This window comes from Pseudomyrmex gracilis, unplaced genomic scaffold (genome assembly GCF_002006095.1).
Source record: "Pseudomyrmex gracilis isolate BER0280 unplaced genomic scaffold, ASM200609v1 scaffold_0, whole genome shotgun sequence".
In the NCBI taxonomy this organism is placed as follows: domain Eukaryota; kingdom Metazoa; phylum Arthropoda; class Insecta; order Hymenoptera; family Formicidae; genus Pseudomyrmex; species Pseudomyrmex gracilis.
In genome coordinates, this window is record NW_018020584.1 from 13,354 (window position 1) to 27,933 (window position 14,580).

At 30.3% G+C, this 14,580-nt stretch overlaps 2 protein-coding genes and 1 long non-coding RNA gene across 4 annotated transcripts; 2 read left to right on the plus strand and 1 right to left on the minus strand.

Moving 5' to 3' along the window:
- Nucleotides 1-162: 162 nt before the first annotated feature.
- Nucleotides 163-940, plus strand: LOC109863831. The gene is made up of 3 exons (XR_002251385.1): nucleotides 163-569; nucleotides 650-755; nucleotides 848-940. It is a non-coding gene; the product is annotated as an uncharacterized LOC109863831 (long non-coding RNA).
- A 2,450-nt stretch (nucleotides 941-3,390) lies between these two features.
- LOC109863959 (UPF0764 protein C16orf89 homolog) lies at nucleotides 3,391-6,773 on the plus strand. Of its 2 annotated transcripts, XM_020444699.1 has the most exons (7): nucleotides 3,391-4,124; nucleotides 4,399-4,497; nucleotides 4,769-4,918; nucleotides 5,048-5,349; nucleotides 5,600-5,735; nucleotides 5,818-5,917; nucleotides 6,234-6,773. In XM_020444699.1, the coding sequence occupies exons 1-7, from the start codon at nucleotides 4,034-4,036 to the stop codon at nucleotides 6,367-6,369; spliced, it is 1,014 nt and encodes a 337-aa protein (XP_020300288.1). In that variant the 5' UTR covers nucleotides 3,391-4,033; the 3' UTR covers nucleotides 6,370-6,773. The 2 variants fall into 2 exon arrangements, with proteins under 2 accessions (XP_020300288.1, XP_020300280.1); XM_020444691.1 differs by having other exon boundaries at nucleotides 4,049-4,497.
- A 1,212-nt stretch (nucleotides 6,774-7,985) lies between these two features.
- LOC109863974 lies at nucleotides 7,986-13,645 on the minus strand. The gene is made up of 5 exons (XM_020444711.1): nucleotides 13,273-13,645; nucleotides 9,009-9,081; nucleotides 8,772-8,933; nucleotides 8,509-8,662; nucleotides 7,986-8,241 (listed from the first exon to the last, which is right to left on the minus strand). Exons 2-5 carry the CDS (start codon nucleotides 9,078-9,080, stop codon nucleotides 8,126-8,128), a joined length of 504 nt encoding a protein of 167 aa, XP_020300300.1. The 5' UTR covers nucleotide 9,081; nucleotides 13,273-13,645; the 3' UTR covers nucleotides 7,986-8,125.
- Nucleotides 13,646-14,580: the final 935 nt, after the last annotated feature.

Here is a 14,580-nt window from a genome sequence, read left to right on the forward strand (position 1 = left end):
GAAGAAAATAGGAAGGAAGAGCAGTTACATTATCGACACGACGTAGTTGTGGACAACCGATTGCTACTAGTTAGTTCGCACGGCGCTCGTTGGCGCTACGAGCAACCGCCCCGCTTGCTCCCCGATCCCCGCGCCTATTCCGCGATTCAGTGACACGTTGTGTACATATATGAGTATGCAGTGATAAATTGACTTCGGCCGCCTGCGGCCTGATTATATTACTGTTTATTAAACTAGTCTTGCACACACTTCGGTTCACCATTTGATTCTGACACCTGTCAATGTACGGTCTTTTGAGCCATATATGCACCACCAAACCAAACCACCTGTCAATGTAAAAGCAATTAACTCGCCAATCAATTTCCACATAACGGCGAAAGACATGTTTGCAAAAGAAACTGTCACCCATACATTTGCACGTATTTACTACAACGTCTAGTTGTTTTTTTTTGGGAGGTGTATAGAAAATATATATAAAAGGGGTCGTGTGTACGTGAGAGGTCAAAGTTTCATCAAATAATATTGAAGAAATGTTAAAGAGAGTATACAACACAGTAGCTGATGATGCGGTTAGTATAGTTGTCTCAACACATGGATAATGTGTTTGTATGTAACTTTTGTGCATATTTTGTTTTGTATTATTTAACAGGTGCAGTAATTTATAAACATCGCCTGCTGAATATGTGACAGACAGCATGAAATTACTTGTTATTCACTTTTTAAATAGATCTTGAAGAATATTAATTGAATCTTGAGTAACTGAGAATATTATCCTTATTTTTCTAGTTTAATGTGTATATATTGAAACACATAGTTAAACATTCATACAATTATATCTATCCAAAAGGTTTTTGACTGTCATGAAAAAGATGCCTTCTGAAATGTTCCTGGGAAATGGTGGCACTCTCCATCGTTCTTTGATGTTCATATTGAAGCTTGGCTGGCAATCAAGATTTCGCTTACCAGTGCTTTTAGTTATTGTCTTTGTTGCTATGGATTATAGATTACAATTGGAAATTGAATTTGGAAACAATGTCGATCAGCATAATCATATGTGATGAAACCAGATCGAAAGAAAATAAAAGACTATTTATATTCTAAGACGTGTATGTAATATTTACATATAAATATTTAGAAGCATAATTAGAATTGACATAAGATGTATAACATGTATTATCTATTGACATTTGTTGACAGATAATGATGATTGAACATTTTATATGAAATTTTACTCTTACTACTTCTACTAAATATCATTATGTAGGATATTGTTTTACTTAGTGTTAATTGATATTGTCATATATACAGGGTGTCCCAGAATTGGTGTAACATCTCTCGTGAATAAATAGAAGGAGTAAAACTGAGTCAAAAAGTTTTATACAATTTTGCTAGATTTGCAATAGTTACCGAGATCTTAATTAACAAAGATCAGCGAATAAGCATGCATCGGGCTGAATTACTCGCTTAAGACAGCCCAGTGCGCTTCGCGCGCTTACGGTGTTACCTGTAGGAGCATATGGGAGGAGCTAATATAACAGCATATACTATAACATATACATATTAAAATGTAATTGTGCGGAGCGCCGGGCTGTCCTACGCGCGTAAGACAGCCCGATGCACGCTTATTCGCGGATCTTTGTTAATTAAGATTTCGGTAACTATTGCGAATCTAGCAAAATGGTATAGGACTTTTCGACTCAGTTTTATTCCTTCTATCTGCCTACGAGAGATGTTAAACCAATTCTGGGACTCCCTGTATATATATATATATATATTAAACTGATACATGAATATTTCATATTATTAACCCTTACGAAAAAGAACTATTGCCGATTACATATAAATAAAATCAGTAATATAAGTATTATTGACAATCACACAAGAATAGTATTAGATATTACAGGAATCACTGAAAATATTACTGGCAATTACACAGAATGCCAGTAATTCTTTCGTACCACTGCCGCAATATATTACCGCCAGTAATTCTTTTTCGTAAGGGAATATATTATAATAAAGAGAAAAGGAGAGAGAGGAGAGTATAAAAACCTATTGCACTTTGTTTATTTCAAAAATATGTATGTAAAAATTGTGTGTATGTTATATATATATATTTTATGTATTTATACATACTAAAAAAAGATATTTAAAATCATAAAGAAAATATATGAGTACATATGTAAATTACAAACTTAATTTTGTTAAGATAACATAATAAAAAGAGATAAAAATTGAATAGAACGGATATAATAAGATATAAAATAATGAGATCTATTTAGATTTATTTATAGCATGCATATGAAAATCTGTAAAATATATATATATTAATTCTGTTTAAAATACAAGATAAAATGTTAATAAAGTTTTTATAAATGTGTGACAATTTTTTCTATAAGGTGTGTTTATCAGGCAAAAATCAATTTATTCTTATATTTAATTACACATAAGATAAGTGAAATTATTTTATAATTTTATATGTATATTGCATGCATCTCTTTATTCAATATATACATACATGTGTGTTTATCTACACATATATATATATGTATGTATGTATGTATAAAAGTTTATATTGTATTAATGAATAACCAAAGAATCATTATTTTCATATGTATGGTATATAATTTTTGCATGCATCTTTGATTACTTTTATTTAATAATATTAGCACAACACAAGCGCACGCTATTATTTTTTTTAAGAAAAACGACAATTTCTATAGTCAAAAAAGTATTACATTTGTGATCTAATCAATAAAAATACAACTATTTACATTATAAATAAATCAAGTGTTTAATATTTGGCATGCATGCTCTTGGCATTAAGTATGGCTTGTAATCGACTTGGCATCGATTCCATATGTTTTTTTACAATTTCTAAACAAATTTTTTACCATTATAAATGTTTTTTTTTTTCAAATCAATTTTATTATTTATTTGTCTTTTTTGAATCTCCAAATCCAATATATGCCAAAGTTTTTCTATTGAGTTAATATCCAATAATTAGTTATCGTAGTGGTCGTAGAAAGCCGCTCAGACACATTGTGAAGCTACCCTATTCTCTTGTTTTTTGGTTGTGTACTTCAAATCATTGTTTTGTTTAAAACAAAATGTTTCGTATACCCAATTTAGTTGTACTCTGTAATAAGTTATCTCGACAACACATTAATATAAATCTGAGCATTCATCATTGCAAATGCTAAGTTTTCTACTCTGTTCTAATGACACACACCCTTAAATCTACACTAAAGAACCTATTTTATAGTAATATATAATCACTTTGATGTGTAAAGATATTAAAAAAAAAAAGTGTGTTAATACTTTTTGACCTATTGTATAACTGACAATGAGTAAAGCTTCTGAGTATCTAGTTATATAGACAATTATAACATCATTCTTCTCTCTATTCTTTTTAACTGTTTGCTGTAATAATTTCCTTTATCCCGTAACAGTTTGTCACAATTGTATTCTATAATCTGTGTTATAAAAAAACGAGTCACAGTTATTCGGCCTAATTATAGACGAATAGTTTGATCTATTAAAAAATAGTGATCCAATTATGAATAATTATTGTTTTATTGTAACTTAAAAACTTTTTACTATAAGCGCGATTATCTCTCTCTTCTTCACGATGTAGATAGTGATAGATCAATAATTTTCTCACGTCTCTTATGTCTCTCGAAATAAAGAAACGCAACTGGGAATATAAATTGAAGTTCTTGTAGGTGGTTGGAAAAGCCGCGCGATAATCCAACAGAGTCTCATGGAGAAAAAGAATGTTTCTTCTTGTCAGATTACGTCTGTTTCATGAAGAAAAAGTGGTATCACGTGGTTCTACATCCGCGATTTAGAGATACGCTTTGGGAGTGTCGCATCTTCTGCGATGAAGAAACATCGATGGGCAATAAATTTCATTAAGGTTTTGTTCATTTGATGTACTCGGCCGCTTTACGGTGGGGATTCATTCGACTTATATAAGCTGTGCGAATGAAGTTTTTCGGGTTTTCTTTGTTCAGACGATCCGCTGAAAACTAGAATGTCAAGATTTTTGATAATCTTTGGGTTTATTTTTCTGCTCATCTGGTTTTCGTCGCGAACTGACGCGGAATTTGATTCGGAGAGTTTGCGTGAGTGAATGAATAATTGCAAATCGAAAATAGTAAAACAATACGAGTGCCAAACAAGTTTTAACCAAAACTTTGTCATTATATAACACTTCGTAAAATATCGAGATAGTTATATATTAGATTTGCGTGTGCATGTGTTCTTTCTTTTTTGTCTCAATTGTATTTAATGTTTTTTTTACTTTACATACATTTAAGTATTGTAAAAAACAATTATCGCAAAGAGTGCCAATATTTTATAAGATAATGAAGTATAAATATGTACCGACGATTTCAGAGCAAAAATTACTCGCCTTGTTCAGGATTCTTACTTTCATGAATAATAGACCAAAGCAGATGAACGTAGACGCTACTTATGGTGTTACTTTAAGCGAAGGTAAAACAAATTTCTATACACTCTCATATCGCGTCAATTAGAAGTAAGAACAAAAATAAGAAATGCTGATAAATAATTGTATGTCTTTGCAATAAAGTTAGGTATTTGCATTTAGTTTTCCAAGTAGATGACGTGTGTGTATGTATATATATATATATATTTTTTTAAAGAATTTCAGTTGTTTGGTTTAAAATTTTTTAAACTACATGCACACATTTTTTTATATAAATTGTAATATGTAAGATTTAATAATACAGTTCTATTAAAATAGCTAACTTGAAAGCCGCGCTTCTTCATAAGAACGCACAATATTTGGAAAGTAAACTCATCATGGATGTTAAAGATATGGCTATGTTTTCTAATTTCGTTCGAAGAAACTTAATGGACAATGTTATTCCTGCGAACGAATATGAGTATTATTGTAAGTAAATGCTTGATGCACATGCAATAAAAAATCGAAATGTTTATTTCGTTGTTCGAACATATTGTTTAAAGACATTCGTAACAAATAAGTTATCGATTAAGTTTTACAAGATGTAAAAGTTTATAGTGCAATCAACTGTAAATGATCCTGATTTGTGGATAAAATCCATATGGTGGACAAGCATCTTTCCAAGAGGCAGGCTTATTCTCACTTCAGAAATAAACTATTGGACATTCTTTGAGTCGATGTGGCATGGAGCGCCTAATGAAACACAAAGTGATTATTGTATAGTCACAATTATACGTAATAGTAAAGAAAATGGCGAGTGTCAAATTCCTGAGACTTGCAGAGAGATATTGTTGAAAGATGACTGTGCTACGGGATATAGTCTTACACACAGGCTGCTCATGATACAAATAGCTCGAGCGGTAAGATTGCTTGATGAAAGAGTTTAAAATATTTTGTATCGATTTTACAATTTACAAAACATACTGCTTGTGAGGAAGAGAGAAGAAATTAGAACAAAGTTAAAATATTTTTTGTCAACTAACATTAAAAATTACAAAATTGTATATTTTATATTTTATAAAAGACAAGAGATAATATTTTTTTTCTACATTTTCTCTCTTGTTTTTTATTTACATGTATTAATAAATTTTATACAATGCTAAACTGCAGTTTGGATGTCGAGAAGATATACCGGTAACATTTTCCTATTTGATACCTGCATATTGTGCCAGGATTTTTCAACATTTTGTTAGTCTTGAAGCATTAAATTTTCCTCGTATTACACGAGATCTTGTAATTGAACAAAGTAAGCATACACATTTTTTTATCTACAAAGAAAAGCAAAATATAATATTTTTCAGTTAACTACTTTTTTTTTATCTTACTAGTTCTTTTATGTGGCATGGAAGGATATTACGAATTTGTTAATAAACGCTACAAAGATTTAATATTGAGTTGGCAAGACCAAGCTGGTTGTTTTAGCTTGAGGTAAATTTTTATGCATTAGAACAAGTTTTGTTTTAACAATTATTTAGATAACGTAATTATTTTATTATTATTATTATTACAAAATATATTATCTACAAAGTTTTATATATAATAAAGTGTATATTTATATCACACATTTTTATAATTATAATTTTTTAATGATTTTTTAATGATAATATAACTACATATTATATATATTATACGTATTATATATAATCAATTATTAGTTGATATATAGGTTTAGTTTATTTTTATTGTTAAACTTTACAAAAATATCTACGATTAAGTAACAAAAAATATATTGCTCACTTTTCAGATATGATGAAGAACACAAAATTAGTCGACGAGCAGCGTCGATAATCGATTTCGGATGTAATAATCACATGACAGGTCTTGCTGCCGGAGTCCTTGGTTTATTTATTCGACAAGATATAGAAAATGCATTTGTTTGATATTAAACTTTTCTTATTTTACTTGAATACTTTTATAAAATATGTGTTTTTATTGTGCAAATCTAATATTCTTAATTAAAAGTAATTATTTTTATTTCAAATGAGTACAATTTTTAAGACAAACTCAATCATAATCAATAAATATTTATTACACTGTAAAAACTAATTTGACAATGCTTGCAGAATTTTCGAATGTACAACATGTGGAATAGAGAAATAAACAAAAAAATATATAAATATAATTAAAAATACATGTATAATTTACTTATATTAAATAATATTGATCATAAGACGATGCAAATTAAAAACTCGTAATGATACATGAGTATACAATATAGAGATTAATTAATTAACATACATTAATTAGTTTACAAAAATTAGTAGGACAATATATTTTGTGCAATATGTATACATACATTTTGTTTAAATAAAAAACAAATTATTATTTATAATTAATTATATGATAATGTAATTATTTATTTAGTTATATTTTAATTATATATTAATTATATGATAATATTTGCTATTGTTATCTTATATATATTACTATTCTCCGGTCATGTTGACCGGAAAGGCAGTATTTATATTAGTATAGTAGTACAGTTGTTTTTTAACAATTTGCGTTTGTATGATCTAATAAAAACAACAACTTATAACACAAATATATATTACACTATATATATAGCATGAATTAGTTTGTTAATACTTTATTCGTTTTATTCTTCTTTTCAAATTTATTTGTGGATAATAAAATTCCTGCCAATATTATTTAGTTATAATAATATACGAAATAGCGTACTCTAAATACTATTCTTTACTGCATTTGGAATATTTTGTTTTAAACTAAAATATAAATTAATTCATAACATTTGTTTATATTTAAATAATATATTTATTATACAACAATATTTTTATATCTAACAATACTATTTATAGTATATCTACTTATAATAACATATACATACATATATATATATATATATATATATATATATATGTACACACACATATAGTGATAATAAATATATTATCAGATGTAAAAATATCTTCAAATATTTGTTATAATGTTATTAATGTATTAACTTATAATGTTTTAATTTGTACGCGTATTAAACGGGACGTTCTTATAAAACATATAAATTGAAACATTTATCGCGCTTTGGTAAACGTATAAATAGTATGATAGAAAAATATCTTTATGACTTTTTTTATATCACATATATAAATTAATATTTTACAATATGTAAAAAAATATACTTACTCCATGTGACTGTAATTTTATCTTGTATAATAAATGGCACACGAAATGTTGCTTTCTTTTTTGCGTATTTATATGTCCATTATTAATAAAATTAGCACAACATAAAAAATATGTTATACGTCTAAAAAATAAATTATAAAAATCTAAAAAGAAAAAGTTACTAAGTGTTATTAATATAAGTAATGCATTTTTATGATGACAATTAAATTCTATGAAATTTTGTGCGTCATTTTCTGTGTATTATAAATTGGAATTGTAAATGAAATCACACACACACACACACACAATTTTGGTTTCTCTATGCTAAACAATACAGTAAATTGTGCAACATTGTTTGACTAATCGAGATACGAACCATTGATATCTATCCGATTGCAATAGTGTCGTCGTGAGCTAATATATATAGATTGATATGAATAGTAGCTGCAAATGTCACATCGTTCTTGAGCTGAGATATCTGCACAAGAAGATTACTGCACTCATTTACATTCAATTTTATGGTCGTCGATAATTATACGGTTTTCCATAGGGACCTATTCTTCTGTTCATTTTTTCGATTCTTAGTTGATGGAAATAACTGAACACTACCAGCCACATGTAAGTATATACCACTGTAAAAAATAAAATAATGAAGAAGAAACTTCTCTCTCTCTCTCTGTCTTTTTCACTCAATATATATATTTTCACATAAATATTATATAACTTCTGTGAGTCTTTGATAAAAACTGTTTTGATTTTATAAACTTCTTATTGAATTTGATAAAAATGCAGAATTGTTTTACATTTTAAATAAAAACTATTTCATGTTTCTATAGTATTAATTTCTATAGTAGATTAATGTCTGCGAAATTCTTTTGTAAAGATTCTTTTCTACTCACCGACAGCAATTAGACCAAAGACAAGCCAAAGAACACCGTTAAGAACTTCGTGGTTTATGAAAAACATGATTGAGGTATAAAGGACGCTTACAAGAAGACCGACAGCTAACATAATGCCGAGGACTACCCATGGAAGCATCATAAATGTATTTTTCTGTAAATGCAAATCGCTTGAATGTAGTATTACTTTTAGAGGAAGAGCTTATTTTATGTTGATATATTAATAAAAGAACATGTATACATATGTATGTATGTATATTTACTTTTAAAACACCAATTATAAGTAGTGTAGAGATCAGAATGGTCATACAGAGGTTGATTGCGAAGATGATCTTCACGGTAGTTTTGTCTAGAATGTCGATAATTATTGTTTTCCATTCTATGTTCACCGTAAAGATCAGAATCAAAGAAATCACAGCAAGCACCTACATAAAACATCAGATTTGTATATTGACAATTGAGTCATACAAATAAAGAAATATGGAAATAATTGTACTTACGATCCCACATACTCCACTGAAAATTGTTCCCGTTTTCAGGGAACAGTATCTGCAACACGTTTTTAGCTGCATTCTAGAATTAAAAAAAAAATAGTGAAATTATTTTACTGTAATATTAAAAAAAAAGAGCAATATATATTTAGTGTACAACTAAAAAAAGATTAAAAATATAACAATTTTCTTTAATTATTTGTCTCTAGCAGCATCGAACGCTAGAAAAAATATATCTTTCAAAATAATGTAATATTGCTTGTATATTTTTTACGACTATCTTGATCCCGAAGTCCAAATACTATTTACATAATACTATTATAGTCTTGCTACACTTGCGTCTTATCTATCGATGCCGAACGGTAATAAGCTACGTAATAATAGGCGATAATATGATAGAAGCCGCGTTTTTTGTGTATCATAACATCGCAATCTGAGTTGATTTTTATGTCGAGAATAGAGAAAATTCAGGTCATTGGCATGTAAAACCGTCCGCGTTTCATACAGGCGCATCTATTTTAGGCACCTAAGCAAGTCAATTCGCCGTCGCTGACCTTCCTTCCGGTGTTTAATATGTATTTCTCCAGAATGTAGAAAACGCAATATCTACTGATAGATACATCCTTGTGGAATAAACATGCACGTCTACACAGACATGAAGTTTATTAGATGTCTATTGGATGTTCATAATTTTATGTGACAGCTAATGAAGGTTCTATCTAATGTAATCTATAATGAAGATTTGTGTGTGTGTGTGTATGTATAGAATGTTCCGTGTAATGTGATATTTCACGCGTGTTGTAATATTTTTCACGGTTTACCTCAAAACAACCTGCACAAATCTCTAAATAAAATAGAAAACTTTAAAAGAAAAATGCTTTAGTGTTACACATATCAAAACGTGTGATATCATTTTACACGTATAGTCAAGCGTATGTAAAATTTAATAAAATTTAAGACTCAAATTCTCAAAGTTTGTAAAGAAAAAAATTTTATATTGGACTATGTTTCTACTAGAAATTAATTATTTTGAGAGAGAGAGAGAGAGAGAGAGAGAGAGAGAGAGAGAGAGAGAGAGAGAGATTTCAGATTAGATATTTCTCATATATTTTTTTTTATATTAAAAAAAATTACTTTTTAGAGTTGTACAAAAAATTAAATTACTATTATATTCCTTCTAAATAACAGCATTTATTAGTACGTTGTAAACGTATGCGAGTATGTGTGTTTGATCCAAAATGGATGATTGTACGTGAGATTGTGCGCACGTAAAAGATCCACTGTTCAATGCTTCCTTGTCTTTGAAGATCAGGTCAAGATCACCACGGAATTGTATGCGGCTGCACATCGACAAAGATTGTTCGAGGTCTTCCGAGCCATATAAAGAAATATCTCACGGTCTTATGCTGTTCCCGTGAACTTTCCCACTTACTTTAAGCAAAAAGTGACTATGTGCAAATGATGATCGGTCGCTTAAAATTACCTTGTGTATTTCAGCAAATTAATGACTTGACCGGTACTTGAGAAAAAAACGCGAAAGATTTGTATTTCAGTATAATCTACCTTGACCAACTTGATCCATGACGTTAGAAAAAAAAAAAAAAACAGTGATATACGCTTCTTTTATATAGAGCTTTTATTTGTAAAATATTTTTGAGAGTCGAGTGAGATGAGGCAGATTTACCGTGGCATGAAAAGTGAAGTCAATTTAGAACTTGAAACAGAAAAATGTAGAATGACTACAGAACATGGCAGTTGATGTTGATTATCCTATGTTGAACGTGTAGAGTTTCTGGCGCGTTTTGTGCAAGTTCACTTCGACGAGTTGAACCGGTTTTTGACGAAAACTTATTTTATTCGAGAATGTTTTGCATAAATTTTCCCTGGTGATGTCATAATCTACGGCGATTAACGTAAGTGTCTGTCTCTATTCCGTTGCAAAGGATACGACATATAAAATGTTAAACTAGTAAAAGGGGATGTGTGTGTGTCGTTTTATATATAAAAAGTTTTAAACCTACATGCGAACTATATGTTATAGATATTTTTTTAGAAAGAATAATGAATATTCTATGCACAATTCGTAGATGCGATCTGAAAGAATGCAATATGCGTTGGTGAACGCACAATTCTATCAGATTCACGCAAAAAGCAATTGCGTCACTTATACAAGAAATCGCTGTGAAGCTCTGACAATCCTTTTCAACAAAAAGATAATCATTAAATGTTGATACAGCCGTTTATTTTGAGTTGACTCGCAATAAATGTGTTGTATAATCTATTAAAATAACTTATTACCACTAACAAGTTAACGAGGAAAAAATAATATACATTACATAATTAATTATTATAGAAATTTATTGATATGGCCAAAATAAATACTATTTTGAGTATTAAAATCACTGTTAAACAGTGCTTTTATGCCTTTTACTCAAAATAAGTATTATTTTGGCCACATCAATAATAAATTTCTAATAAAAATGATATACTTAATGTTTAAATACATATTATACATAGAATTACGCGCGAGCTTTTTATTTATTAAAAAATGATAAATTAATATACTTTAAGTACAATATCTATTAAGTAATTTTTAAATTTTCCGCTTTTATTTTCAGTTCTGTAAATTTTTCTCTACTTCGGAAAATAATAGTTTTTAACAAGTGCGACATATAATGAAGCTCATCTTCGTTTTCAAGCGATCCGCGAGATATGTAGCAAACGCGATGTCAAATGTTTAGAAATATATAATATAAACTCGTGAACATTATACGTAACAAAAGATAACAAAAAATTGTTGAAATAATATCGTGGATTGGATTGACACGCGGAATTGATGTTAAATTTAGGCGGTGAGTAAGAGCCGCACGCGCAAAAAACGTTGGGTAAAAATACGCAATACTACTGAATAGGATCGTCAAATAAAATGGTATCGGTTTTCTTGACCCAGATATAGCAATTAGTCAGAAAAGAATAAGAAAGAAAAAAGAGAGACCACACCTTGTGTATATAGATATTTCGCGTGTGGGATATTCAATTAATATAGAAAGGGATGTGTAGGAGAAGCAAAAAAAAGAAATCGATATGATTAATGTTAGTTCATCTCTTCCTTAAAGTTTTTTTAAACAATAATATCGAATAATTCATCGATGTACTTTAGTTTTGATTTTTCAAGTCACTGTGTGTGCTTTTGAAATTATCTTTCTCTTCAATTACCAATGCATCTCTTGTCTGAATGTTGGTAATTACTTTTTTAATATAAAACAAATTGTGTTTATGCTAACATAAAACATTAATTATAAATCGAGAACATTAACGTGCGTTTGAGTACTAACTACTTTATATACAGGGTGTCCCAGAATTGGTTTAACATCGCTCGTAGGCAGGTAGAAGGAATAAAACTGAGGTGAAAAGTCTTATACCATTTTGCTAGATTCGCAATAGTTACCGAGATTTTAATTAACAAAGATCCGCGAATAAGCGTGCATCGGGCTGTCTTACGCGCGTAGGACANGCCCGATGCATGCTTATTCGCGGATCTTTGTTAATTAAAATCTCAGTAACTATTGCGAATCTAGCAAAATGGTATAGGACTTTTCACCTCAGTTTTATTCCTTCTACCTGCCTACGAGCGATGTTAAACCAATTCTGGGACACCCTGTATATAAATTCTATTAGACTATCTTTCTCTCGTGAATTAAAGAGTTAATTACATCAGTCATCGAATTCCGCAAAACGCAAAAATCATCTCGTGTTATTGTTTACAAATGCAAAGATTGTCATTGTCAAATAATTCTCAAAAAAAGAATTATATGTACACAATTTTATATGTATACACATGTTATAGTGCGATTACGTGACAATTTGCAGTATTTTTTCTATTTTGCGATTATTTGAAGAGTTGGTGTAATTGAATGTGTAAAACATTCAATGTGAGAAGTCTTTCTTTTTCCAAATGATAAATAAATGACAAATCACGTCATAGGCTATTACAGTAAAATGCTATGAGAAATAATGAATCGATTACATCACTATTCAAGTCACCTTATTTACGACTCAATATCCTACTGTACCTTTGCCATTAACAATCTAGCATTCACTTTAGATCTCAGCTGTCTATAATCAAAAAATAAAAAACTACATCTCGGGAATGAAACCTCGTTGAACACTTCTATCTTTCAAACGGAACAGCTTAACGCTAATAATATTTGAGAGAACCGCGAAAAAAGTGTCGTGAAGATTCGCTATCACTTCTCGCGGTTTTCGTACTCACTTATTTATGGAGCGCGCGCACTCTTTTTGCGAGATAGATCGCACAGGTGCACTGTCCTGCGTGACGTTCTGGGATATTGCGCGAGTCTGGACGGGACGGGATGCGGAGAAAATTGCAGAGGTCCAGCTCTTCTTGCGCGCGTGTTCTGCTCGCAATAAGAGATGACCAGAAACTGTGCCAAGAACAGTACGCAGCGACCGCGCGCCGAACCACGATGGTATACACCTACGTTGACGGCCTACATCGTAACCGACACACACACACACACACGCTCTCTCAATACGTGTGTATCTGTGTGTTTTATACGTAATGCCTTGTGTGCGGTACCGCAACGACAACCTTACGCGAACGGCATATATCGCGATGCCGCGAGAGGAGAGCGGCGGGTCTGTCTCAAAGATCGTTTTTTTGCATAAATCGCGTTTGTAGGATCTTACGAGCGCTGTTGGAGCACTCGTGATAAGTGAGTGTAACCGCTTCGCGTTTGATCTTCGTCCGTGACGCGTGTTCGTTTCGACGGGAAAGTCGTATTTTGCGTCGCAAGATGCGCGACTTTTCTTGGCGTCACGTTTAAACTCGCGCACAGTTCCACGGTCGTTAACTCTAAATAGCAGAGGAGAGAGACTAGCTTCAAAAGCGCATCAGAATAAAATTTAACACAGACTTCCACTTCTAATTTATAAATAAGCGGTTAAAATATATATATATATATATACATATTGAAAGATTATATTGTCGTTTATATTATTTAAAGCAAAATAATTTAGAGTAAATAGAACCTGAAGAGAACAAAATAGAAATATAAGTTTTCAAGCATGTACAATAAAATTATTTTTGTTTTTTAGAACTGAGCACACAAGAGTTAAGATGTTTGAAGATATTCAGTTCACTTCCAATTTTTATTGTTGCACATATATATATATTCTTCCTATATCTGTACATAAAAGTGCTATAAAAATGTTTATACAGAGCCACAAAAATGAAATATAATCGACAAAAATTAAATTAAAATGAAGAAAAATATAAAGTAACTGACAGACTTGAAAAAAAGTTGAAGTTAGATAGTTGTATTAACCCGCTATAAGTAAGACGCATAAAAAGCGTAAATTAACGCGAATAACACGTGTCTTTCACGTCTGTCACAATTGCGAACACGATTTACATAAAAAATCTTAACACTTATGTATATATTGGCGCTACGCAATAATTCCGTGATAGATTTATAAAAAAAAGAAACCAAAACACGATGTCTAAGAACTGCATTAATGTTTGTTAGATTGCGTTGAGTGACCTCGAGATAACATCGCA

Bases quoted from the DNA above. Each gene is read 5' to 3' on its own strand.
- LOC109863974 (XM_020444711.1), bottom strand. From the start codon at position 9,080: ATGCAGCTAAAAACGTGTTGCAGATACTGTTCCCTGAAAACGGGAACA. The intron at 8,934-9,008 runs GTAAGTACAATT...TGTTTTATGTAG, and splicing joins TCAGTGGAGTATGTGGGATC to GTGCTTGCTGTGATTTCTTT. The intron at 8,663-8,771 runs GTAAATATACAT...TTGCATTTACAG, and splicing joins TTATAATTGGTGTTTTAAAA to AAAAATACATTTATGATGCT.
- LOC109863959 (XM_020444691.1), top strand. From the start codon at position 4,257: ATGTGTTCTTTCTTTTTTGTCTCAATTGTATTTAATGTTTTTTTTACT. The intron at 5,350-5,599 runs GTAAGATTGCTT...GCTAAACTGCAG, and splicing joins TGATACAAATAGCTCGAGCG to TTTGGATGTCGAGAAGATAT. The intron at 5,918-6,233 runs GTAAATTTTTAT...CTCACTTTTCAG, and splicing joins GCTGGTTGTTTTAGCTTGAG to ATATGATGAAGAACACAAAA.